The sequence below is a fragment of the Anomaloglossus baeobatrachus genome, chromosome 4 (genome assembly GCF_048569485.1).
Source record: "Anomaloglossus baeobatrachus isolate aAnoBae1 chromosome 4, aAnoBae1.hap1, whole genome shotgun sequence".
Taxonomy (NCBI): domain Eukaryota; kingdom Metazoa; phylum Chordata; class Amphibia; order Anura; family Aromobatidae; genus Anomaloglossus; species Anomaloglossus baeobatrachus.
The window spans coordinates 571,823,530-571,849,621 of NC_134356.1; the positions used below are offsets into that span (position 1 = coordinate 571,823,530).

General features: G+C 43.5%; 1 protein-coding gene across 2 annotated transcripts in view; it reads left to right on the forward strand.

Moving 5' to 3' along the window:
• The window catches only part of PIAS1 (protein inhibitor of activated STAT 1), a 130,999-nt gene that overhangs the window by 86,428 nt on the left and 18,479 nt on the right, over positions 1–26,092 (forward strand). For both annotated transcript variants that reach the window (XM_075346070.1, XM_075346071.1), the window contains exons 3-10: positions 3,101–3,185; positions 9,607–9,654; positions 9,733–9,823; positions 9,906–10,040; positions 12,413–12,518; positions 12,717–12,790; positions 13,125–13,285; positions 24,575–24,705. In XM_075346070.1, coding sequence (XP_075202185.1) covers positions 3,101–3,185; positions 9,607–9,654; positions 9,733–9,823; positions 9,906–10,040; positions 12,413–12,518; positions 12,717–12,790; positions 13,125–13,285; positions 24,575–24,705 — 831 coding nt within the window. The remainder of the gene's footprint in view (positions 1–3,100; positions 3,186–9,606; positions 9,655–9,732; positions 9,824–9,905; positions 10,041–12,412; positions 12,519–12,716; positions 12,791–13,124; positions 13,286–24,574; positions 24,706–26,092) is intronic.

Here is a 26,092-nt window from a genome sequence, read left to right on the forward strand (position 1 = left end):
CTGTGCTAATGGCATTTGGTTGGTCACCATGGAAATTAAAAATTCTTGGCCGGTGCCCATCTTAAGATTCTTTGTGGATCTGGATGCCTGAGGCTCAGATTTCCTAATACCTGAGAGTGCAGGGCATGAGGCACGAGCAAGAAGCCGTATATTTAGGGGTCTTGGGGTCTACACGTTCTGCGGATTGCTTCTAAGGGAGGATAAAGTGCCTATAGGATATGGCCCCTTGAGATACTTGTCCAGGGTAGCAAATTTTTGTGTAAGTCACCTTTTCAGCAGAGGTTTTACTAGTCTTGTATAGGATTTTTTTTTTTTCTTTTCCTAAAAAGGGAACAGCGTTTACTGAGGTGTGTGGCTATAATTTAAGCCATAGAACTGGCATAAATCATCAAACATCTCTGACTTGGCCTAGATCTATTTCTGCTCACTCATTCCAAAGGTGTGCCGACTGTACAATGTGTACCTCTTATTATGGCACATCTCAAGCCAGCAGTCTTTTCGTTTTAAATCAAGGTATAATGGTGTTGGGGTTTGTTTTTTGGGGGAATTATTGAAAATTGTGACTTTTCAACCGTGCAGGATCTCTGATGGCATTTTGGTGCCATTGAAACTTTGCCTTCTGCGAAGTTGGAAAGGGTTAAGGAGTAATCATCGTGTATATTAGTATTGGTACGGAGACCGTTCACAATATTGTCCTGACATGATGGGATTTAACAGGTCCACAACATAAAAAGACATGGATGGACATCAGGCCGGGGCCACACGGGGGACTAATGCGATCCTCGCATGACACTCGGCTCACACTGGCAGCATAGCGGGAGCTGAGTGTCTTGCAAGTGTCACTGTTACTGAGGTCCAATTGTGCGATTGGACCACAGCTGCGGGGGGCGGCACTGAGGAGGGGCGTGGGGGATTTCTCTCCCTCTTTCCTCCGTAGCCGGCTATTGCTATTCTCGCCCTGCATTCGTGGTACTCCGGTGTACTGCAAGTGTATCGCGATCTTTCTCTCGCCCCATACACTTGAATGGGTGCGAGAGAAACAATGATTGCATTACAGTCGCAGCATGCTGCAATTGTTTTCTCGGTCCGATTAGGGCTGAGCAAATAATCGCTCATGTGTGCTGACACACAGGCTAATATTGGTCTGAGTGGAATGTGATGTTTTATCGCATTCCACTCGCTCCGATTTTCATGCCGTCTAGCTTAGGACTAAGTCCATCGTCGCTCGTAGATAGGAAATCTACCTTTGTCTTCTAGGGACAAGATCATTTATTCTGAATAATTGTGCTGGTCTGCTTTGTGTGTTCAGTGTCGGCAGTTTTCTATATTCCACAACCTGTCTCTTGTCCACCATACTTTTACATTGTGTTTTCCGCTTGGTTAGGTTGTTTTGTCAAGATGTTCTAAAAATAAAGATGACAATCCTTAGTCTTTATCCCTAGTGTAGGGTGCACAAAATAATGTAGACCTACTCATACACAGGAATTTAACCGGTCATCATTTTGGTATCTAGGTGGAACCCATGTTACTCAGAGGAAAGCCATGCATGTACATAGAGGCTGTGTATAGAGGTTCTGGTTTGGTTGGAACCTGGGACTTAATTTCTGCAAGAAAATGAACCACCGCGCTGCTGTACAGTGTCATGGGCCGGTTCTTTTTCTAATATGTGAAAGAACTTCCATGTTGTATGGGATTGTTTTGGTTATTTATTTTTTTTTGTTTTAACCTTTCTTTAGTGTATTGTACCTATTTGTAGTCAATGTGACTTTTTATAACCCTTTTTCACAACCATTAAACAGTATCGGGTGATATGTATTTCTTCTTCACGGGGTCATTGATTTGTGTTGGCGAGTTGGATCCACCATACAGATCAGTGATACATATTGGACTTCGTTTTATTGTTTGTTTGCACCTGCAGACAGTGGTTCTGCTAAAAAGACAGAAGGCGTATTCATTATCTACCTGTAAAAATAACAGCACGTCTTAAAAACAAAAACCTGGTGTGTGAGTCTATTGTGGATTCACCAAGATCATAATGTTGCGCTTCTGACCAAGATTGTGATGAAGATTTGCAGTGGGAATCACAACTGATCCAGTGTTGGCCCTCACCGCTAAGGTCTGATGTAAACCGCTGATTGGGGAGCTGATATTTATGGTAAAAAATAATTTAAAAACCTTTTAGAAGTCTATAAATGTAATATTTGCATCAGCTTGGAGTTATACTATATATGCTTTGAGATATATCTCTATGTATGTATGTATGTATGTATTTATGTATGTATGTATATATGTATGTGTGTGTGTATGTATATATATATGTGTGTGTGTGTGTGTGTGTGTGTGTGTGTGTGTGTATGTATATATATATATATATATATATATATATATATATATATATATATATATATATATAATGTATGTATGTATGTGTATGTATAATCTCTCTATCTATTTTATTAATTATATGTGCGCATTAACCTGTGTGTAATATATATTATAAGTTATAAATAATCTATTTTCGATATGTGGCCTTCCCTGCCGGTCAGGGGGTCACTGTGGGCCCAGCTCCTGAGATCCCTGACTGTGCGGTATAAAGTTGCTGATACACAAGAAATGTTTTACGTGCTGCACAATGAATAGCCGTTAATGTAATACTCCCCAGTAGGGACAACCATAAATGAGCAGGTGTCCTGTGTTCCAAGCCCCCCATGTCCCACCAGGAAGGTCTTGGTCCTGGCCAGCAGGGTGTGACCCTCCCCTGTACAGTGCCGGCTGTGCCGCTTCTTCCTCCTCTGCACAGTCCTGGTTTCTTGCTGAACATTATTTCTGACTCTTAATAACCTGAAGGCGGATTTGAAGACCTGGAATGGAGTAAAGTTTTCGTTGCATGTAAAGGGTACTAAACAGTGTCATTTCTAGATGTGAGCTTGATGGGTCAGGGCTGGTCTCCCCCTATAGATCCTGGCGGCTGCAGTAATGATCCGCTGCCCCTGCCGTCCTCTGTGCACAATGTTATTTGTCATTTAGGAGTAACATTCTGGTTGAATCTAATGCTTTTTGATAAGATCCTGATTCTAATGTCCTGTCCTTGTCTCTGCAGCCTCTGATAACAACCAGCGATTTCAAGAAACATGCTTTGCATTTGCATTAACACCACAACAAGTCCAGCAAATCAGCAGCTCCATGTAAGTCTCCCTCTTCCTTTCCGATTATTGGCCTCCCTTTCTCTCCCAGCCTCCCCTCCCCCTCCTCACGCCTCTCACTTGGCAACTGTGCTCGGCCTATTGAAATCCTTGTTGTTGATGGGGGCTAGAGTTACGTCTGTGGCCGATGGTGAATTAAGTGTTGTAGTTTTCGGTGAGGCGGGCTGCCAGCATGGGCGCCATATCCCATTCTATTAACTGTTTTGTGGCACTTAGTAAGATCCCTTCACATCCTATTCATTCTAGGAACAAAGAACTTTCCAAAAAACTTTTACAGCAAATGACCATGATGTGCAATCAGCAAGAAGTGTTTGTACTGTAAACCACAGCCATTTTATTGCTCCAATTCCCCCTAAAGTGATGTGTGTACAGTGATCCTAATTACTTCCTGCTACAAACCCTCCACATCATATAGAGCAAGGCTCATTTAAAGGGACACAGTGAGCGCACTCCGTAACCGGATGGAAAGGACAATCAAGTGATGGAAGGATGGTATAATTATCCGGCCTGTAAATAATTTATACCCAAATGCTCTGTGGAGATGAGGAAAGAAGAAATGTATTGGTGAACTCACACGCCATCGAGTGCAATATGAGAAAAAAAACAAAAACGGCATTGCACTCTCATTTTTTGCATTGAGGCAGTGTAGATCTGTGGTCTTAGCTGGATTTAGCCTGTGGAAAAAAAACAGCATGCTGCAAATCGACTCATTAATCAGACTTCCTTATTCATCTGAGTGCAAGAAAAAAAATCTGATGCCATACTGACCATCCTAGTGTCAAATCAGCCTGTAAATGAACGATGGCTGGTCAGAAAAAAAACTGATTGTATATGAACAGCAGAAGGATAAATGACAAGAAAAAACATCCAGTTCTCTGGATGAAAATAGGACCAATATGTTTTTTAGGTTTTTGTTTTTTTTTGCTAGGGAATGTACCCTTAACACTAAAACTACTGGACTCGTGACACATATATAGAAATACATGGTGCAAAGTAGTAAAATGACTACCTCAGTAGTTCTAGTGTTAAAGGGAACCTGTCACCACTTTTTTGGCCTATAAGCTGCGGCCACCACCACCGGGCTCTTATATATAGTATTCTAACATGCTGTATATAAGAGCCCGGGCCGGGAGGATAACATTAACGCTTTATAATACTTACCTAACGGTTGCTCGGTTGGCCATATGGGCGACTGGTGCGGGCGCCTCCCCTTTCGGCCATCTTCATCCTCTTTCTGAAGCCTGGGTGCATGACGTGTCTACTACGTCATACACACTCGCCGGTCCTGCGCAGGTGCACTACAATACTTTGATCTGCCCTGCTCAGGGCAGATCAAAGTGCGCCTGCTCAGGACCTGAATGCTGGCGACTGTGTAGGACGTCGGACCTGTCATGCACGGCGGCTAGAGAAGGAGTACAAAGATGGCCAAAAGAGCAGGCACCGGACAACGGAGGCCAACCGCGCGACCATTAGGTAAGTATTATAACGTCCAGAAAGGAAAAGACCGCACTTCTCCACTGTGCCGAAAATCCTCTTTATTCAAACAGGTGCAGGGTAAAAGGCAGGAGATGAGCTTCGACCTGGACCAGTTGAAGCATAAGCAGATGCGAAACGGACGTCGTCCTTGTGAGGAGCCTGCACCTAGCTCCTCTCCTGCCTGTTACCCTGCACCTGTTTGAATAAAGAGGATTTTCGGCACAGTGGAGAAGTGCGGTCTTTTCCTTTTCTGGATTTTTCTGGATTCATCCTTCTATGTGGACAAGCACCCCGCAGCCATTGAATATCATGTATTTCGGCTAAAACTCCTCGCAAGCATGCGGTACCGCAAGGTAATACCCAGTGGTGCGGGACTGTCTTCTCTATTTTAAGTATTATAAAGTGTTTTTATGTTATACTCCCGACCTGGGCTCTTCTATACAGCATGTTAGAATGCTGAATATAAGAGCCCGGTGGTGGTGGCCGCAGCTTATAGGCCAAAAAAGTGGTGACCGGTTCCCTTTAAGAGAACGTGACAGGTGATACTTGCTGCCCACTGGTTGGGCGCTATGCCACAGACTGCGGCTGTATTATCTCAGCTAGGCATGTTAGACTCTGAAACACCGCGGAGTTTCAGAGAAAAACACACATAATGGCCAACGGGGACTTAGCCGCGCTGTAGAAAGGCAGATAAGTGGGTCCCTGGGTGCTTCTCCCCACACGATGCCCTAGATTTACAGGTCTAGGTGCATGTGTAAGAAGAAACCTGTCAATCCAAGGCAGTGGGTGGGAACAAGCAGCCGGGGACCTGCCTGACAGACTAGTCTACACAGTAACTGAGGGCACCACCTGATAAATTGAGATCACCCAAATGCATAATTAGTAGATTAATGCCATGGCAAGGTAAGTATGCAACTGCCAAGGGATTACAACATTTTTTTTTTATTATTAAAAGTAATAAAAGCGAAACATGGAAAACACACCAATATTAAAGCCACTTTTTTAAAAAAAATACTAAAGCTAGGATATATTAACCCCTTAACGACCGCGGGCAGTAATATTATGTCCTAAGCAGCCGACGGGGATCCGCGCACATGTCAGCTGATTTTGTACAGCTGACATGTGCCTCACAGGCACAAGTGGATCCACATTCCACCTGTACCTGTTAACCCCTTAAATGGTGCTGTCAAAATTGGACAGAGCCATTTAAATTCGCGGCACGGTATATCTGTACTCGCCAGTCACCATTGGCGTTGCAGTGACATGATCACTGAGCCGTTGGTTGTCATGGTAGCACAGGGCCATGTGATGACTCCTATAGCTCACATGAGTCCCTTCCTCTTTCACCCAGCCCGGCTGCTGCCAGAGACCAGAGGTGAGTCTTTCTGCTGTTCTCAGCTGTGTAGCTGTGATCAACAGAAGAGAATGAGCGATCAGACTGCTGATACTTATATTCCCCTTGGAGGGACTAGTAAAATAAAAAGTTTTAAAAAATAAAAAAACTAAAAGTTCAAATTGCCCTCTTTCGCCCTATTGAAAATTAAAGGGTTAAAAAGATAAAAAAAAATATACACATTTGTTATCGCCACGTTCAGAAATGCCTGATCAAAATATAAAATCAATCTGATTGGTAAACTGCGTAGCGGCAACAATAATCCAAACGCGAAAATTATTGCATTTTGTGCAAAATTTGTGGCGACCAAAACCATAACAGGTGATCAAACTGTAGCATCTGCGCGAAAATGGTAAGTTCAAAAACGTCAACTCAAGATGCAAAAAATAAGTGGTCACTGGGCCATAGATCCCGAAAAATGAGAACGTTACATGTTGCGGAAAATGGCGCAAAATGTGCTCCACTTTTTTGGACAAACTTCTGTTTTGTTTTTTTTTACCCCTTAAATAAATGTAAACCTACTCATGTTTGGTGTCTACAAACTCGTATCGACCCGAGGCATCACACCGACACATCAGTTTTACCATACAGTCAACATTGTGAATAAAATATTGCAAAAACTATAATTTAATTGTACTTTTTTTTTGCAATTTTTCCACACTTGGAATTTTTGCTGTTTTCCAGTACAATATTTGGTAAAACGTATGGTTTCATTTAAAAGTACAACTCCTTCCGCAAAAAAATAAGCCCTTATATGACAAGAGTGACGGAAAAATAAAAGTTACGGCTCTCGGAAGAAGGGGAGCGAAAAAAACCTCCCAAAAAAACGAGAGACTGAAAATCTGTCTGGGGCAAAGGGGTTAACTTATAAAAAAGAGAACTAGTATGAATAAATACCTGAAACTGCTATGAGCTGGATATCCGGGCTCTGTGTAAATGCAGCAAAGGTGCGCAAATAACACCAACAGCAAGGTAAAAATAAACCCACGAAATAGAAGAATAGCTTATATGAAAACTACAAAGATCCAAGAAACCTGTGAAAATCATGTAAAATACAAGCTAAAGACTGGACCTCACATGTATCGCCACTGCAGTGTGACTTCCTCAGGGGCTCTTATTATGGACACACCTTAATTGTTTACCTAGTGTTTAGGTGTTTTCGCGATTTGTGTTTTCCATGCGTCCCTTTTTTGCTACTTCTAATAGAGTTTCATATGGTGATCCCTTAGAGCACAAGAGAGAGGTGTTCAATGCCGCGCCAATAGATCACTTCAGAAGATGTTCAGATCAGTGTCACTTTATTGTCATTCAGGTCGACGCGTTTCTGGGGCATCTGCCCCCTTCATCAGGACCACCAGAGAAAGAAATAACATCCAATCTCCAGATTGGATGTTATTTCTTTCTCTGGTGGTCCTGATGAAGGGGGCAGATGCCCCAGAAACGCGTCGACCTGAATGACAATAAAGTGACACTGATCTGAACATCTTCTGAAGTGATCTATTGGCGCGGCATTGAACACCTCTCTCTTGTGCTCTCTGTTATCTACCATATTGGTGGCTGCAGCCTTGGATCGTTTGATACATGCGATTATAGTAGTTGTGGCTTCTCACAACTGCAATTGGTGAGTAGGTTTACTCCCCTATCCCTACCCCTTACATATTGGGGTAAGACCCTATTGCGCTTGTTTTTCCACAGCTGTTTTCCTATATGGTGATCCCTTAGCAGTTTCACTTAGCAGCTGCATACTTCTTTCCTCGCTATGTCTGTCTAGTCTACAGCATTGCAAGGTCCCCACTGGCTATTAAATGTTGTGTTTCTCTCTCCCCCGCCACTTCCCCAAACGCTGCAAGAAATATCCCTGGCTGAGATAATCCTGCCTTGGTCTGATACGTGCTGTCCGCATATTAGGCAGCATGGATCAGCGTCAGGTTCCCTTTCATTTGGGGCAAAGGTAGAGAAATGATAAAATCTGAAATGGTCCTGCAGTGTAGACGGCAGCACAGTTTGACTTCCTCGGCCCCTTAGGCTGCGTGCCCACGATCAGGAATGGCAGCGTTTTTGATGCAGCATGTTTTCACTACGTCCAAAATGCTGTGTTGTACAGTAGAGGCACAATGGATGAAATATATAGAAATCTCCTGCTCGCTGTGCTTCTTTTCTCCGCAGCGTAAACTGATCTGCACCGCAGCTTCCCGAGCCGCAACATGTCAATTTACAGGGATAACCGAGCGCAAGTTCGCTGATCCCTGATGGTGCACACAGACGCTGCGGTCTCCTGCAGACAACTCTCGAGTCTCCACAGGAAAAGACACGCTGCATGTGCGGATCGTGGGCACGTACCCTTAGAGCTTTGACGGGTTTTACTACATTCAGCTATGAGTTTCCTTTTTGGCTTTAGTTGAATCTTGTATGAGTGCTGTCAGAAAAAAATCTCCATTGGGTTAACTGTACTAATTACGGACAAACTGAGGAGTATGTATATTTTCTTGCATTACAAGGCACGTCCATTTTTCAGATATAGACTATCATGGAGTGTTAGGATGATGGCGCTTCCCCCTATTGATGAGCCCTTGCTCTTGGCCAGTGTATAGAGAGCAGTTAGAGTGCGTGTCTTGCTCTGTAGGACCTGTTAGGCTGGGGCCACACGGGGGACTACTGCGATCCTCACATGACACTCGGCTCCCGCTGGCAGCACAGCGGGAGCCCAGTGTCATGCGAGTGTCACTGCGACTGAGGTCCGATTGTGCGATCGGACCTCAGCTGCGGGGGGAGGGCCGGCACTGGGGAGGGAGGGATTTATCTAATCTCCTCCGTAGCCGGCTATTGCAATTCTCGCCCTGCACTCGCAGTACACCGGTGTACCGCGAGTGCAGTGCGATTTTTCTCTCTCCCCATAGACTTGAATGGGTGCGAGAGAAAGAGTCTCACATTACACCCGCAGCATGCGGCGATTTTCTCGGTCCGATTAGGGCTGAGAAAATAATCGCTCATGGGTGCTGACACACAGGCTAATATTGGTCCGATTGGAATGCGATGTTTTATCGCATTCCACTCTCTCCGATTTTCATGCCGTGTAGCTTAGGCCTTACACAGACATAATTGTGAAGGGCAATGTGTATCATCTCTCCGGTGGTGGCGCTGCAGGAAGAAGGAACTCCTTGAGGTCATTCAGACTCTGGTTTTCCTCCGTACGAGTTGAGCTGCGTTTTTTACAGAACTCTTACCTGTTCTACTTTTGAGGCTGTACCCATGTACGTATATTTTCCCAGCCTGAATTATCCACATAATCGGAGATGTGTCCGTTTTTGATCTGAGTCTTGAATCAATCTCATCAACGCAAGTCTGAGTCAGTGGAAAAATGTGACCACCACTGTTGGGATCCGTGTGCTGTTTGTTTTTCACGGATTGTTTTGTTGGGAAACATTTCTCCTTAGATTACAGCTTGGGTAATCAACAAGCAGTGAGTACCCAAATCATAAACCTTTTTGTGTTTTTGGGGCAGCGTCATAATTTTGTATTTTTCTTTGTTTACAGGGACATCTCTGGAACAAAATGTGACTTTACAGTTCAAGTGCAGCTAAGGTGAAGCTCTGACTATATTTTTTATGTATTTTAATAAGATTCCAGTTTCGACTTCTAATCTTGTACCTTTCCCTATAGGTTCTGTCTGTCGGAGACCAGCTGCCCTCAAGAAGACCATTTCCCACCAAACCTGTGTGTAAAGGTCAATGGAAAACCCTGTAACCTGCCAGTAAGTGCGGCTTCTGATCAGCGCTCTTCTTGCTCTTCTATTTGTCTTCTACTAGTAATTTATATTCCCACTCCTATTGCAGGGTTATCTTCCGCCAACCAAAAATGGGGTTGAACCAAAGCGACCAAGCCGACCAATCAACATTACCTCACTTGTACGTCTGTCTACGACCGTTCCCAACACCATTGTGGTGTCGTGGACAGCGGAAATTGGACGTGTAAGTTAGCAGACTTGGAATTTTTCTTTCCTGCATGGATAACAACATATTTCCTCTTTTATTCCCAATTTCTTCGATCCTTGCCATGGCTTGATCAGCAGGGATTCTTTCCTTTAACCCCTTCACGACCCATGACGGATATATCCGTCATGGATTGTGTGAGGTTAATCCCCCGCCCCCTGCTGTGGGCAGGTCGCAGCAATCCGCGCACATATCAGCTGTTTTCAACAGCTGACATGTGTGCCTGCATGTTACGAGAGGAATCGCATTCCACCCGCAACTTTTAACCCCTTACATCTCGCTGCCAAAGCATGTGTAAGTATATGCACGCGGCCATTACTTTCACTTACCGCCGACCCCCACCAGAAGTCACGAGCGCGATCACGTGACTTTCGGTGGTTGCCATGGTAGCACTGGGTCATGTGATGACGCCTGTAGCTAACATGAGTCACTTTCTCTCAGTGCTGCCATAGTGCCAGCATGGAGAGTAAAGCAGCATATCTGCAGACCTCGGCTCTGTAGCTGAGATCTATAGATAGAGCGATCGGATTGTTGATCTATATAGCCCCCTAGGAGGACTAGTAAAATAAAAAGTAAAAAAAACAACCTAAAAGTTCAAATCCCCCCCCCCCCCTTCGCCCCATTGAAATATACACCTATTTGGAATTGCTGCGTTCAGAAATGCCCGATCTTTCAAACTATAAAATCAATTAATCTGATCGGCGTAGCTGTAAAAAAAAATTCCAAACGCCAAAAGTTACGTTTTTTGGTCGCCTGCAATAACAGGTGATCAAAACGTAGCATCTGCGCAAAAATGGTTCCATTAGAAACGTCAGCTCAAGACACAATAAATAAGCCATCACTGAGCAATAGATCCCGAAAAATAAGAACGCTACGGGTTTCGGAAAATGGCGCAAAACGTGCAACACTTTTATTGGACAATCTTTTTTTTTTTTAACCCCTTAGATATGAGTAAACCTATACATGTTTGGCGTCTACAAACTCGCACCGACCTCAGGCATCACACCCACACATCAGTTTTACCATATAGTGAACATGATGAATAAAATATCCCAAAATCTATTGTGCCATCACACTTTTTCTTTTTTTTTGCAGTTTTTCCACACTTGGAATTTATTTGCTGTTTTCAGTACCCTATATGGTAAAACTTATGGTTTCATTTAAAAGTACAACTTGTCCCGCAAAAAACAAGCCCTCATATGGCAAGATTGATGGAAAAATAAAAAAGTCACGGCTCTCGGAAGAAGGGGAGCAAAAAAAAACAAAAAACTGAAAATTCCCTGGGGCTGAAGGGGTTAATCAGGTCACTGGTAGAGTTGAGCGAGTACTTAACTGTTCGTACTCGCTATACTCATAACGAGTACTGTCTGATACTACTGTATTCATTTTGAATTGCGTGTGCAATGCAAGTCAATGGGGCAAACTCGCAATGTAACTAGTAACCTGGATTCCGCAATATTCTTGCAAGTAGCAAATAGTGCGGCATTCGGGTTACTCGTTACTTTGCGAGTTTGCCCCATTGACTTGCATTGCACACGCTATTTGGAATGAATACGCGAGTATTAGACAGTATTCCTTATGAGTATAGAGAGTACAAATAGTTAGGTACTCGCTCATCTCTAGTGATGTCATTAAGAAGTTCACACATTTTCATAGATCCGCAGCTATAAGGCTGAAATGCCATAGAGAAGCATCTAGTAGAGGACGTCTAAGCGTAAGACGTAGATAGTAGGAGATTCTGTGTACATCTTATAACCTACTCTTGAACGTTCTTCTCTAAGACATTTCAGCCTAATAGAGGGCACCGTTGCTCAGGGACTTGTGGCGGCACGGTGGCTCAGTGGTTAGCACTGCAGCCTTGCAGCGCTGGGGTCCTGGGTTCAAATCCCACAAAGGACACCATCTGCAAGGAGTTTGTATGTTCTCCCCGTGTTTGCGTGGGTTTCCTCCGGGTACTCCGGTTTCCTCCCACACTCCAAAGACATACTGATAGGGACTGTAGATTGGCAACACTGTCCCCATTGGGGCTCACAATCTATGTAAAGCGCTGTTGAATTAATAGCGCTATATAAATTAATAAAATTATTATTTATTTATCATTAAATAGCAGTTTTCCAGCCAGTTCACAGAAATGAATTTGTAAAAGTTATCTTCAGTTTCTTCAGATGATGTTTTTAAATTAAATCTATATAAATCCCATTGTGATCTGTCATCTCATTATGTGAAAATGGAACCCAACGTAGTGATGGACATGAGTCTACACCGTGCCCTACCCAGTGTAATGAATGCCTAGGTTCAGTAAGTGCTGTGGGGATGGCGTCACTGTCACTGAACTCTGGATTTTCTTGCAGAATTTTTCACTGGCCGTATACCTGGTTAAGCAGTTGTCTTCAGCTATCTTATTGCAACGGCTGCGAGCGAAAGGAATCCGCAATCCCGACCATTCCAGAGCACTCAGTAAGTCGTGTCTTCTACAAAGTGTCCCCCGATATTGCCCAGCATGACTGTGCAGACTGATGTTCCTCACCCACTAGATATTAGTCTGTCTAAACTTTTTAGGGTGAAAAAATGTCTCTACCAGATATATGGGCAAAACAGAATAACGTTATCACACAGTGATGTATAACACATTGTAACTTTTTTTTTTTTTTACAGTTAAAGAGAAACTCACAGCTGATCCAGACAGTGAAATTGCAACCACAAGTTTACGGGTTTCTCTTTTGTGTCCGGTAAGATGTTATATGGGCGTAGTGGTGTATGTGGTTCATCTGCTTTGATATCCCCTTTATTAGTACTTTGTGCACGGTCTCTTCTGTTTCTGATGCCTGGAATTTGAGATAAACGTTTGTAATTGTCTTATACCTTTGCTGTTATTTATAGCTATCAGACATCAACTTGCCTTTCAGTCCATGTTGAGAAATAACCCATGTTCCGCACATAGCTCAGGGGCTGAGCACCAAAGTAGAAGGGTCTCCGGCATGCACCCTGGCACGGCCATACAGATGTGGGGACTTTGACCTGGAAAGAACGCTTGGTAAACCATGTTGTTGTTTTGAATTCCAGCTGGGAAAGATGCGTCTGACCATCCCCTGCCGATCGCTCACCTGCTCCCACCTGCAATGTTTTGATGCCACGTTGTATATACAGATGAATGAGAAGAAACCCACCTGGGTGTGTCCTGTGTGTGACAAGAAGGCTCCATATGAGCATCTAATCATTGATGGGTGAGTGTGTTACATACATGAAAATGGGATCCTTAGTATGAATCCGATTTGAGATTGAGACATGACTTGGCTAGTGAGCTATTAGAAAGCATAAACGCGGCCATCCGAGACGTCAATGCTTGCCACCACGTTGTCTAAGGTTGGTTTCACAAATCCCTGTTTCACTATGCATGGACTGGCCACTGGTCGTCTGCCGCAAACTCCTTGATGTCTTAGTCAGACCGTGGCATACAAGTGTGAAAAACCGGTCTTAGGGTACCGTCTCACTAAACAACGTACCAGCGATTCCGCCCACAATATGGCCTGGTCAGGATCGCTGGTGCCTAGCTACAGGGTCGCTGGTGAGCTTTCAATCAGGCAGATCTCACCAGCAACTCTGTGCTTGGTAACCAAGGTACACATCGGGTTACTAAGCAAAGCGCTTTGCTTAGTTACCCGATATTTACCCTGGTTATGTGTGCAGGGAGCCAGTGCTTAGCAGTGTATGCTGGTAACCAGGGTAAATATCGGGTAATTAAGCAAAGCGTTTTGCTTAGTAACCCGATGTGTGCCCTGGCTATGTGTGGAGGGAGCCAGCGCTGGCAGCCTGTAAGCGTGTACGCTAGTAACCAGGGTAAATATCGGGTAACCAAGCAAAGCGCTTTGCTTAGTTACCTGAAATTTACCCTGGTTACCAGCGTACGCTGCTTACACAGTCTGTGCTCGTTGGTCTCCCGCCGTCAAACACGCCGACGTGTGTTGCACAGCGGGAGACCAACGAGCAAAAAATGAACCAGAACAGTGTGTAACGATCAGCGATTTCACAGCAGGGGCCAGGTCGCTGCTTAGTGTCACACACAGCGAGATCGCTGATGAGGTCACTGGTACGTCACAAAACCTGTGACTCAGCAGCGATCTCGCTATGTGAGAAGTACCCCTTACAGGAGGGAACTAGAGTTGAGCTGAGCAGCATCAGGTGCCTCTCTTCCATTATTTAGGGTCCGTGTCCACTGAGAGAGCAGCCAAGATACTTAGCTGTAGACAAGAATGCTGCTGTACAACGCCCCATATTCTCACACGGTCTTTATGCCTCTTCCAATTCCAGTCCCATCTAAGTTGTCTTGTCCTTTCTTGTGCACGCTCAGAATCACTGACACCCGGCAGTGGATGTCATCTGACACCTTATAGTGCCTGAAAGGCCAGATGTAATTGCACTCCCCACAGCTTTTCACCGGGATCTTTGTGTAACCTTACACCACATCTTGTATAACTGGCAGTCTGCAAGGTAACGTGACACTCTGCAGGTAGGGATCCCTGCACCCGTCCTCCGCAGCCAGGTACACACAATTATGTAACTGTAGAGGCGTTATGGAGCAGTATTAGAGCTGTGCAGGGTTTATGAAGACTTATTCAGCTTGACTGTTGTCTGTTGTTAGTCTTTAAACTACAAAAGATTCTTGTGTTTTTGATTTAACTTTTCTGAAAATGTAACAATGGTTTACCTTTGTGACTATAAGGTCATCCCAATCCCATGAGACCTTTGTTATAGTTATCTATTTTACCTATTAAATGTGTATTCCCGTCCAATAAAGTGACGGCATCCGACTAGCGTATTAAAGGAGTAATCGCAAGCTTCTCATAGCCTAAACCTGTGTAAATATATGTGGGTACTGTGGTAAGTGTGTGGCCGTATACATTTTGCAGCCTTCCCTGGTTTCCAGTGTCCTTCCAGTCATCATCTGGCTCACATGAGCTTTTCCGTGTGAGCCTGAAGTGGCTTTGACAGGGTAAGCCTAGGGAGCCTTGTGACATTTTTTAACCACTTCTGGCTCACACGAAGGCCCTTTGAAAGCCGCAATAACAGTAATGAGAACCGGAAGGGCTCTGAAAACTGGGGAAGGCTACGGTATATAAACACATTCTACACTTCATGCATTTATACTGGTTTAGGCAATAAAAAAGGGAAGGCTTCTTTAAATTAGTTTTGGACTAATGGAATCTGACCTCAGAGACCCCCCACACATCCTTCCAGAGAAAGGAGCTTCAGTACTAGTTAAGTGATTTGTCTAAAAGGCCCTTCAGAATAGGACACATCAACCACAGCACTTAAACGACTGGTGATTGACCGTAGCTTAATGGCTTGCTTAGTCCGTCTTATTAAAAGAAAAAGGTTTTGGTACCGTGTTATCCAGTTGAAAAATGATTGATTGCTCTCAGTGAGAGGAACAAAATTAAAATTATGTAGTTGTGATACCTTTTAATTGCTGACTAAAATAAAATGATGTTACAAAGCAAGCTTTTGAGACATCTCAGGTCCCTTCATCAGGCTTGGTATGACCAAATATCTGAAGAAAGACAAAATATATACACACAAACAGAGCAGAGGGATAACATAATAAAAAAAACATTTAAATAAACAAACACTGAGCTTAGAAAGTGAATCCTTAATTAGCTTTGATTAGTGGTGTGAGAGTTTTATTGTCCCAATATCCATGTAGGATCAGAGGTCTGGTGCCCTGTCTCTGGAGCAGACTCCTCAGATTTTGTAGTGGGTCATAAATCCTCCCGACAGATTGAGTCCTGTGTGAACAGAGTTAAACATTATAATGAATTTGTGTTCTCAGACCCTTCGATGATTTTGTGATCTGAAGTTGCCTTTTAATATGACAACTTTCATGTGGTTTATGTTGTGTCCTGAAGTACAGAAATGTTTGGCCACAGGTAAATGGTTTTTTTTTGTCTAATTGTGTGGTGGTGAAATCTCATTCTTCCTCTTAGTCTGTGTCCTGTTTCTCCAACATAAAGAACCCCAATAGGACATAGTGCACAGGATTAAGTACAGCACGTTGGAAGAGGAACATGTGAATTTCCCAGGAATCTTATAGTCCTGCTGTGTGTTAGGTATCTGTGTCCGGTCTTTGGTCTCTACATGAGTGCAGGTTTTGCAGCTCTTTATATTGCAAGGATAAGTTCCTCTTGGTGTGTCTGAGGGCATTGACCTTCGGATCATGAAGCTCCTTAAATTAGGAGGTTGTCTGTTAGCATAGCAATGGAGAAGCTTTGGTCTCTACATGACACATCCTGTATCAGCGAACTGCAAGAACCAGAAGGCCGGCGATGGAACGGAAGGTAAGGTGAGCATAATGTGTGTTTGTGCGTGTGTGAATGGCACAATAGGGGACCAGGATGGGACATTGAACAAGTTTTAGAACGAATTGTCTGAGCTTGCATTATTTCTTATGGGAAATTTTGCTTCACTAGACGAGTAACCTGGTTTACAAGCACACTCCCAGAACGGATTGTTCTCGTAAACCAAGGTTCCACGGTACTATACAGTGAAACCAGAATCGTGTAGATCTCTAATATATAGGCTGCATATATACACAATGTCTAACCAAATTTAGTAATGAGATGTGGTAAATACCCAGCCAAGTAATATCAAAGTAGCATCCTTAGTACAAAAAATTAATTAAATTATAACTGGGTTTCAAGTTAAACTTGAAAGTTGTATTTATGCTGATAGTCTGAGTAAATTGTATAAATAGACAACACTGGAATGTCTATGGAGTATCAAATAAACAATACGCAAAATGACGTAAGACAATCGGCATAATTATTACCAACTGTGTTCTATAGTGATGATTAGTGGCCAGGGGGTGAGAACCAAGCACCTCGACGCGCATTTCACTCCTGTTTCCTCAGGAGGCATGTTGATCTGATTTTATCAGAGGTTGTTCTAGATGTTTTTGATGTATTATTGATTTCATTATGTGTCAGTCGGAGAACATATTTAGCATATCATACAGCCAGTGCCTGATACATTCTTTCGTGTGTTTCGGGCTTTCAGGCAGCAGGTGTCTACTGTCAGGTTCACACCACTGTTGATCGGTGCCCATTTACCGGCTACTTCAGACAACCCTACCAAAGTTCTACATGCACTGCACAAGTATTAATACCGTTATGCCAACATAAAAACACTCGCACCCAACGAATGAGCCTTCTGCTTGTTTGTCAGGAGATTTTGGTACGGTTTTTATGTATAATCTTTCTTTATTGAGTAGAAGAGAAAAATAAAGAAACATAGGAAAAACGTACAAACAATCAAGGTTATGGAAGGATCATTTCAAATGATACCACATTTTGAATAACAGTTCTATATTATAATTCCGCATATGACTTAGACTCCTTCCCAGTTACCAATCTTACGTTCTATCCCACAGGCTCCAGACTACTGTCTGTTTTTTGGTAACCCACCTTCCCGTATAACCTTGAACCTTAGCCTATCTCAATTCGTTATATTTTATCAGTAAGAATAAAAAGAAAAAAATAATAAATACCTTCAGAAGTGAGCACAGAAGAGATATAAGTAGACAAGTATGAAGTAGAAAAGAAAGCTGAGAGACAAGGAGGGAGAAAGGGGGGATCTTTTCAGGGTTGGGGGGGCGGGGGGGGCCACACGCGAATCCTATCGTTGCCTTTCTTCTAACTCTGCTCATACTGCACCTGCTGAGCCTCAAAATACCGTATGGTACTCGTCTGAACTTTTAAATGTTATCCATGGAGTCCAAATTCTCAGGTATCTTTCAGTGTGTCCCTCTGCCTCTGCCATTAATTCCTCCATATGATGAATGTGTTCAAATTCCTGTGTCCATTCCCTTAATGACGGGGCCTCCTGTGTTCTCCAATGTCTTGGAATCACTGCCCTTGCTGCCGCCAGACAGAACCGCAGTAAATCCCCCTTTTGGGCTTTAATTGATCCGGGAAGCATTGACAACAAGGCTATTTGTGGGGTCCGTACTGTTCCCTTTCCTGTTATTTTTGTGTATGTTTGGAAAATTGCCTCCCAAAAAGGCTTTAATTTATCACAGTCCCACCATATATGTATCATTGTACCCTTTAGTGTTCCACATCGCCAGCACATCTCGGACACAGAAGGAAAGATTCTGTGTAGCCTCACCGGGTACTGATACCATCTTGTTAGGATCTTATAATTTTTCTCCTTGGTGTACCCTGCAATCGACATTTTATGTGTAAATATATAAGCTTTCTGTTTTTCTGTGTCTGTGAATGTCGTTTCCATTTCTTCTTCCCACTTGGTCATGTATGAGGGATCCAAGCCCACAGAAGGATCTGCCTGTCCAGTCATCTTATATATAAGTGACATCAGATGAGTGGGTATAGTGTCCTGTATAAATAATTTTTCAAAGGGTAGGGCCAAGCGGTAAATAGTTCTTGGAATACAATAATTCCAAATCTGCCGGGACATTGATACCTAGATATTTCAAAGTCTGGGATTGCCATTTAAATGGGAAGTTACTTTGGGCTAGTGATACCTCATGGGGCTGCAGTGTGATCTTTTAAGGCTTCTGTTTTTGAGCCGTTAACTTTGAAATTACTTAAATCCCCAAATCTCTCGAACTCCGCTATCAAGGAGGGGAAAGATATATGTGGCTGAGTCACGTAAATCAACAAGTCATCCGCATATAATGCCGTCTTGTATGTTTTCCCCCCTACATCTATACCGTGCACATTGGGATTTCTCCTAATTGCGTTGGCAAGATGCTCCATTGTAATAACATATAATAGCGGAGAAAGAGGGCACCCCTGTCTTGTTCCATTTCTGATTTGTATAGGCTGTGATAAGAAGCCATTTGCCTTTATCCTTGCCGATGGACATGTATAAAGTGATTTATAACCAAACAAAATAAACTAGGAGTGTTCGTGCAGAAGAGACCAAAAAACAGAAAATATACTCCTAAAATCAATATTTATTATAATGAAGTATTAAAAATGCTCAAAAATATAGAGCATAATAACTCTTATATTATAAAAGTAGTTAACTGGTCACGTGAAGTGAGTGGGAGGACAAGAAGGGTGAAAAACCAACTAGTGAGGAAAGGAGCACTAGTTATCTCAACGTTCAAAAATGAATTCTAGGTGGCATGGCTCCGAATCTTATAGTTGAAGATACGAATAGCCTCTTGTCCTTAGGGATATATAAGGGGATGATCTATCCCTCCCTTTTTGCTACCTACCAGTGGAGGTGCACCATAAAGTATTGGGTACCCCCCGCTCCTCGTCGGCTTTCCCTAAGCTGTCCCTTCGACCCGCAAGTCGCAAGAAAACCCACCACCAAGAATGGAAAGTGCACAATAGTCAACAGGTCATTATCATAATATGGTTACCTAGATGGATTGGTAACCCTGATGCAGCTTATCCTTTAAGATAAAAAAAAGCGAAGCAAAAAAATTCTACTGTATAATATGTTTTGCATCAGATTTGGGAATCCATACACAATTCCTAAGTATGGTCCTCATAAAATAGTAGCCAATTGTAACTGTACATATGTATATTCATGCGCAGTTAAACAAATAATATTAGATACCAATATGCCGATGATGTATAATAATAACATATAATCCCAGCAGGGAACTTATCTGCTGGGATCACTGATGGCAAATCCCAATCCCGACGCGTTTCCCCCCTATATTTATCTTAGGGGTTCATCAGGGGAAGAACCAAGGATTTCATCATATTCGAACAACATCAGTTTCATCAGTTTTTATATCTTGGTAGATTTGGCTTTCTTAATGAAAGCAGACCGACATCAATGGCCTTAGGTAGTGGGCAAGTCGTCTGGCAAGTATTCCCTGCTCGTGCTCTGGGTATGATGACCGTGGTGCACTGGGCGGTCGCCCGGCCATTGATAGTATTCCCAGGGGCTGATTCGTGTTTTTGGCATGCGCTATGAGCAGCAAAGTTTTGTTGACGTTATCTCGCGCCTCCCTACCCTGTATGAATCCTACTTGGTCTGTATCTATGATGGCGGGGAGAAGGGGAGCCAGCCTGTTAGCTAGGATCTTGGAGAATAACTTTATATCTACATTTAGTAAGGATATTGGTCTGTAGTTCGCCACTATCATGGGGTCTTTGCCAGGTTTCGGAAGGACCGTGACATGTGCCTCCAGTGACTGAGCCGCAAAGGGAGTCTCCTCTGAGATTGCATTAAAGACCTTAGTCAGAAATGGGGTAAGCAATTCCCCAAATGTTTTATAAAATGTAGGAGAAAATCCGTCCGGGCCTGGACTCTTCCCCTTTGGGGTATTCCTGATTGCCTCTCCCACCTCTTCCTCTGAGAACCGGTTTTCCAATTGTTGCACTTCCTCATTTTTCAGAGGTGGCAAAGCCGTGTCTATCATGTACCCCTTAATGCGCTCAGTCAATGCTTGTGACGACATGCCAGAGAACCTCCCTTGAATGTTATACAATTCCGAATAGAAGCCCCTCAATTCTTCCAAGACCTCCGCCGGATTGCTTACTTCCCCTCCTCCCCGTCTCCGCAGGCTAGGTATCAATGTGGTGAGATTACGGGGGTGTAAAAGGTTGGACAAGGATCTACCGCATTTATTAGAATGCTGATAGAGGAAGCGTTTATAATGGTTCCGGTATCTGAGAAACCTTTCATTCAGTACTGTCCTAAGTTCCTCTCTGCATTTTGTGAGTTCCGCTAGTGTTCCTCTCAACTGCCTATTTTTGTGTGCTGTTTCCAACTTATGAATCCTATCCAACAATTCTTTTATGCGGATATTCCTTATTTTTTTGGTACGCGCCCCATGCTTTATCAGCACCCCTCTTATGACACACTTAAACGCCTCTCACTGCAATGGCAACGAAGTGGGGTCCGTTTCGTGAGAGGACATGAAGACCCCAACCGTCTCCCTGATGTCATTCATACAAATTACATCTTTGAGCAAATTATCGTTGAGTCTCCATGTCCACTCCCGTTTCCTTCCATCTGGAGGGGCAAAGGCCAAAAAGACAGGGGCGTGATCGGACCAAACTATACTACCAATCGTGGGATTCGGTCTCCAAGCCAAAACACACTGACTCACTAAGAATAGATCTATGCGGCTATACGAATCATGAGGGGTGGAATAAAAGGTATAATCCCTACCCGTAGGATGCATGCTGCGCCACACGTCATTAAGGTGCATCTGATGTATGTCTCGCTTCAAAGAGGTCAATCTTTTTGTGGAAATGTTGCTCCTTCCAGCCGAGGTATCTACCAAGGGATTCAAAGACAAATTAAAATCTCCCCCCAGAATCATTATTCCCTCTGCGAACTCGGATAAAACCTTTAGAAAGGCCCTGCATGTCTGTGTCTGCCCCGTATTAGGGGCATACCATCCTGCCACCGTATATACTGTGTCATAAATCCGTAGCTTGACTATAATGTATCTGCCTTCTGCGTCCTGTTTCGTGTCTAGAATAGAATGAGGCAGATTTCTGTGTATGGCCAGCGATACCCCCCTTGACCGAGATTCAGCGTTGGCACTGTGGAACCATGATATATAATTGCGATCTCTTAAGTTTGGGACATGTCCCATTTTAAAATGTGTTTCTTGAAGGAGCAATATGTGTACTTTCTGTTTGTGCATTTCAGCTAGTATTTGGGTCCTTTTTTTGTGGCGTATTAAAGCCCTTTGTGTTGAAAGATCCAAATTTTAGTTCCGCCATGTCTATTTCTGGCCGTTAGACAAACAAAGGAAGGACACGTATGGACGGGGAAACTATCAGCAAGGGGTTAGATCAAGCGAGGTTTGAGAGATTTATAGTAAGGGTATAGGAAACCCCAGGAATAGCGGGTAGAATAGTAAGTTGAGATAGAAATAAAGAAGAAGAAGAGGAAGAAGAGAAACCAAAAACAAAAAAAAAAAAATCACAACAAAATTTGTTCCCAAGTATAGGAAGGTGGTGTTGGACTAAGGCACCAGTAACTATATCCTGGTGTTCCAACCCACCTACTTTGATGGGGGAGGCTGTATCTAACTATACCTTGTCCAGCACGGTATAGTACCCCCTTAAGTGCGGTAGTCTTTCCAGGGAGAGTTGCTCCCCGCCGGCGCAGATCTGCATCATCTTTCTGATCATATATTTCCCCTCTATGTTAACTGTATATTAACTATGTTAATCTATGGATAAATTGAAACTTGGTCCAACATGTATTACTATGTCACTATTCTATGTACCTCTCTGACTCCTCCATACAAAATCATAAACCATTTTCTGCTATTTTCTGCTATTTTCTGCCATTATTCCCCTTTCATATCAAAACCCCTTTTTTCAATTTGACTGTAACTGTAACTATAACATTAAGCCATCTTCCAAACTTCAACCGTATTATCCTAATTGTATACTATCTTTAGGACAATTCAAAGTCTCTTTTCCCGCTCAGTGAGACTCTATATTCAACCGAAATCCATAGGCGCCTCTCTTCGCCTCCTCTGAGGGGCTTCTCTAGGTGGAACCCCTCCGGGGGCCCCCGGAGGCAGAAATGGCCAGTCCCGAATTGTCACTGAAGGAATTTGGAGGGCTGCGGTGAACTCAGGTATGCCCCCAGGGTGACTGAGGACGTGCATCCTTCCTGCCCGCCGGACTCTCAGACGGAATGGAAAGCCCCAAGTGTACTGTATGTTCCGTTGGCGTAATATGTCCAATAAGGGTCTCGGAGCCTTTCTCTTCTGAAGAGTCCACTTGGACAGGTCAGGTAGAATTAGAATCTTTTGTCCTTTAAAGGATATATTGTCAAGTTTCCGTGCTTGGGCCATAATGTTGTCTTTCAACTTATACTTGTGTACTTTGCATATGACGTCTCTGGGGAACTCTGGATCCATTGCTTTAGGGCCCAGAGCTCTATGAGCCCTGTCTAGCTCCAGAGGAGAGTCTATGGGTACTTGCAGTATGTCATTGAAAATGTGGCATAAAGTCCCATCCAAGGCTGTGTGCTCAACCATCTCAGGAATGCCGCGTACTCTAATATTATGACGCCGGTTTCTGTTTTCTGCATCATCTAGCATTTCTGCCAAATACTGCAGTTTTATATTATGAGATGCATATCCGGCCTCCTGTTCTGCTGCCTTTACTGACAGAGCCTGAACTGTGGACTCTGCTGTTGTGACTCTTTCTCCCAACTGTTGTACTTCATCTTGAAGTCCAGAAAGTTCAGCCTTGTATGAGTTCTCCAGTCTGGAAATATACTGCTCCATGTCCTTTTTTGTAGGGATGTTTTTAATATGGGAACTCCGCTCCCCAATGGTCCGCCATAGCTGGCTGATATCTTGGTCCCCTTGCACCCCTTCCTGCCTAATTATATGTGGTATGTCAGTATTTGGGGGTTTATCAGGGGCTGAAGAGGTAGCTGTCATCTTATTTGGCTGCAACAGAGACTGTGTCTGGGCTTGGGAGCCTGCTGCCTGCTCTGTTCTGTGCCCTTCTGTGGCCCCATCTGCTCCTGCACACTCTGACCGCTTCTCCTCGGGCATTGCTCGGTGCCCTCCCCCACTGCTTTCCTGTCTGCTGGGCTCCGGCGTCTCGGCGCCATTTTGGGCCTCCAGCGCGGCCGCCCCGGCTACTCCATTACCCCTGGGCTGGCCGGCACTCACCGCTCCCCGGGCTGCCTCCACCGTCTCCGATGCCTCCACCGCCCGCGTCTCCTGTGCGGCTTCCTCCCTCTCTGCAGCGGCCGCCATCTCTCTGCAGGACGCGCGGCTGCTTCTGGTTGATACCGCAGTGTCGGCCAATATGGGAGCGGGCCCTGCAGACGCTGTCCGCACCATGTACCGCCGAATGCTCTGCTCTGGGGTACTTGAGCAGGATGAGGTGAGCTGGGGGTCCTCCTTCTTCCTTCTATTGCCCATTCGTGTCTTTAGGGGTCCTGAGGTGTTGCTCTTATGTGATATTTCCCTGCGCCGGCTGAGGAGCTGATGTACAGCACTTCTCTATCCCTCCATGGCCAGGCCACGCCCCTTGGTACGGTTTTTAAAGGGGCTTTTGTCAGGAGCATTTGTTCACCATTATTGGCTTCTCGAAAGGCTCCATAAATCAGCACTTCATTCCTTTGATCAGGATTACTTTGGGCCCCTGAGGTCAGCCCTCCGCCAATCATAAAGCGAAGGCGTGTGCTCGTGATATTAATACGATGGAAAGATTTGAGTAAGAAATTAGAAGAAAACCTGCTGCATGTGACTGCAGTTTTCTAATGAGGTTCGAGGCACATATTTATTTTAAAGCAACAAATGGCTTAGAAAATGTATAACATTATAGTAACCTAAATGAGCCTGTACCCAGGGGGCTCACAATCTAATTTCACTATCTGGCACCTCTTTACACTGGGGCTACAGAAACCAGTTAATTTGAACAGTATATTTATGGTGTTTGTGATGTAAATTTCTGGCACAATGAAGCCTCATGCTAGAATGTATTGTTTGATTTGTAAAGAAGATTATGGTTTTCTTTTTTTAATATCCTCAGCCTTTTTATGGAGATCCTAAAGTGTTGCACAGAATGTGATGAGATCCAGTTCAAAGAAGATGGGTCCTGGTCTCCTATGCGGGCAAAGAAGGATGTGCAAGAAGTCACCACCTCGCTGAATGGAGTAGACAGTGAGTACTCGGGGCTTTCCTTCCACTGTCATTCATCACTTACAGATCAATTTCAAAACTAACATTAATGCTCAAAAAGCCTAATTGTATCATTCATCTTCTCCTGTTATACAAATGTAAAGATCAGTCATTGGTGTGGAAGATTCTCATAGTGACACAGTGCGGTATTACGGCATTATGCACAGATCCTCACGAAGATAATGGGAAACCCATCCCCATAAGCTGTGGGATCAGTGCAATGAAACCTTAATGATAGAATTGCATATAACTTTTTTAACCCGATGGTTGCCTGCAGACACTTAAAAGGAACTTGACAGCAGATGCATGCTGCCCAAACCAAGGACCTCATGCAACAGACATTGACTGTATTATTTTTCAGTCAGGTATGTTTAAAGGGAAGGTACCGCGATTTGTAATTTTGTATTAATAATTTATGTAATCAATTATTTTTAATACAAAATGAAATTCATTCTGGCGGCTGCCATCTTGGATTTGCAGTGTGTAACAGCTACACATCGCAAATATGGCAGCTCCTGTGCATAGGGCAGGGGTGGGCAATTCATTTTCCCATAGGGCCACATGAGAAATTGTGATGGTTTTAGAGGGCCTGACTAATATAATAAACTTGGTTCTAAAATATATATATAATAAATCTCACACACACCATCCCCATATACTACATCACTACACCCGCCACATACTACACCTGTAATATACATCACTACATCCCTATACACTACACCTGTAATAAACTACACCTCTATATACTATACCACTATATACTACATCACTGCACCCCTATATACACCTGTAATATACTACATCACTATATACTACACCTGTAATAAACTCCACCACTACATCACTATATACTACACTTGTATTATACTACACCTGTGATAAACTACACCCCTATATACACCCATAATATACTACACCACTACACCCCTATATACTACACCTGTACTATACTACATCACTATATACACTTGTATTATACTACACTCCTATATACTACACCTGTATTATACTACACCACTGCACCCCTATATACACCCATAATATACTACACCACTACACCCCTATATACTACACCTGTACTATACTACATCACTATATACACTTGTATTATACTACACTCCTATATACTACACCTGTATTATACTACACCACTGCACCCCTATATACACCTGTATTATACTACACCCCTATATACTACACCTGTATTATACTACATCACTATATACTACAACTGTAATATTCTACACCTTTATATACACCTGTATTATACTACACCACTATATACAAACCTGTATTATACTACACCACTACACCCCTATATACACCTGTATTATACTACACCCCTATATACACACCTGTATTACAC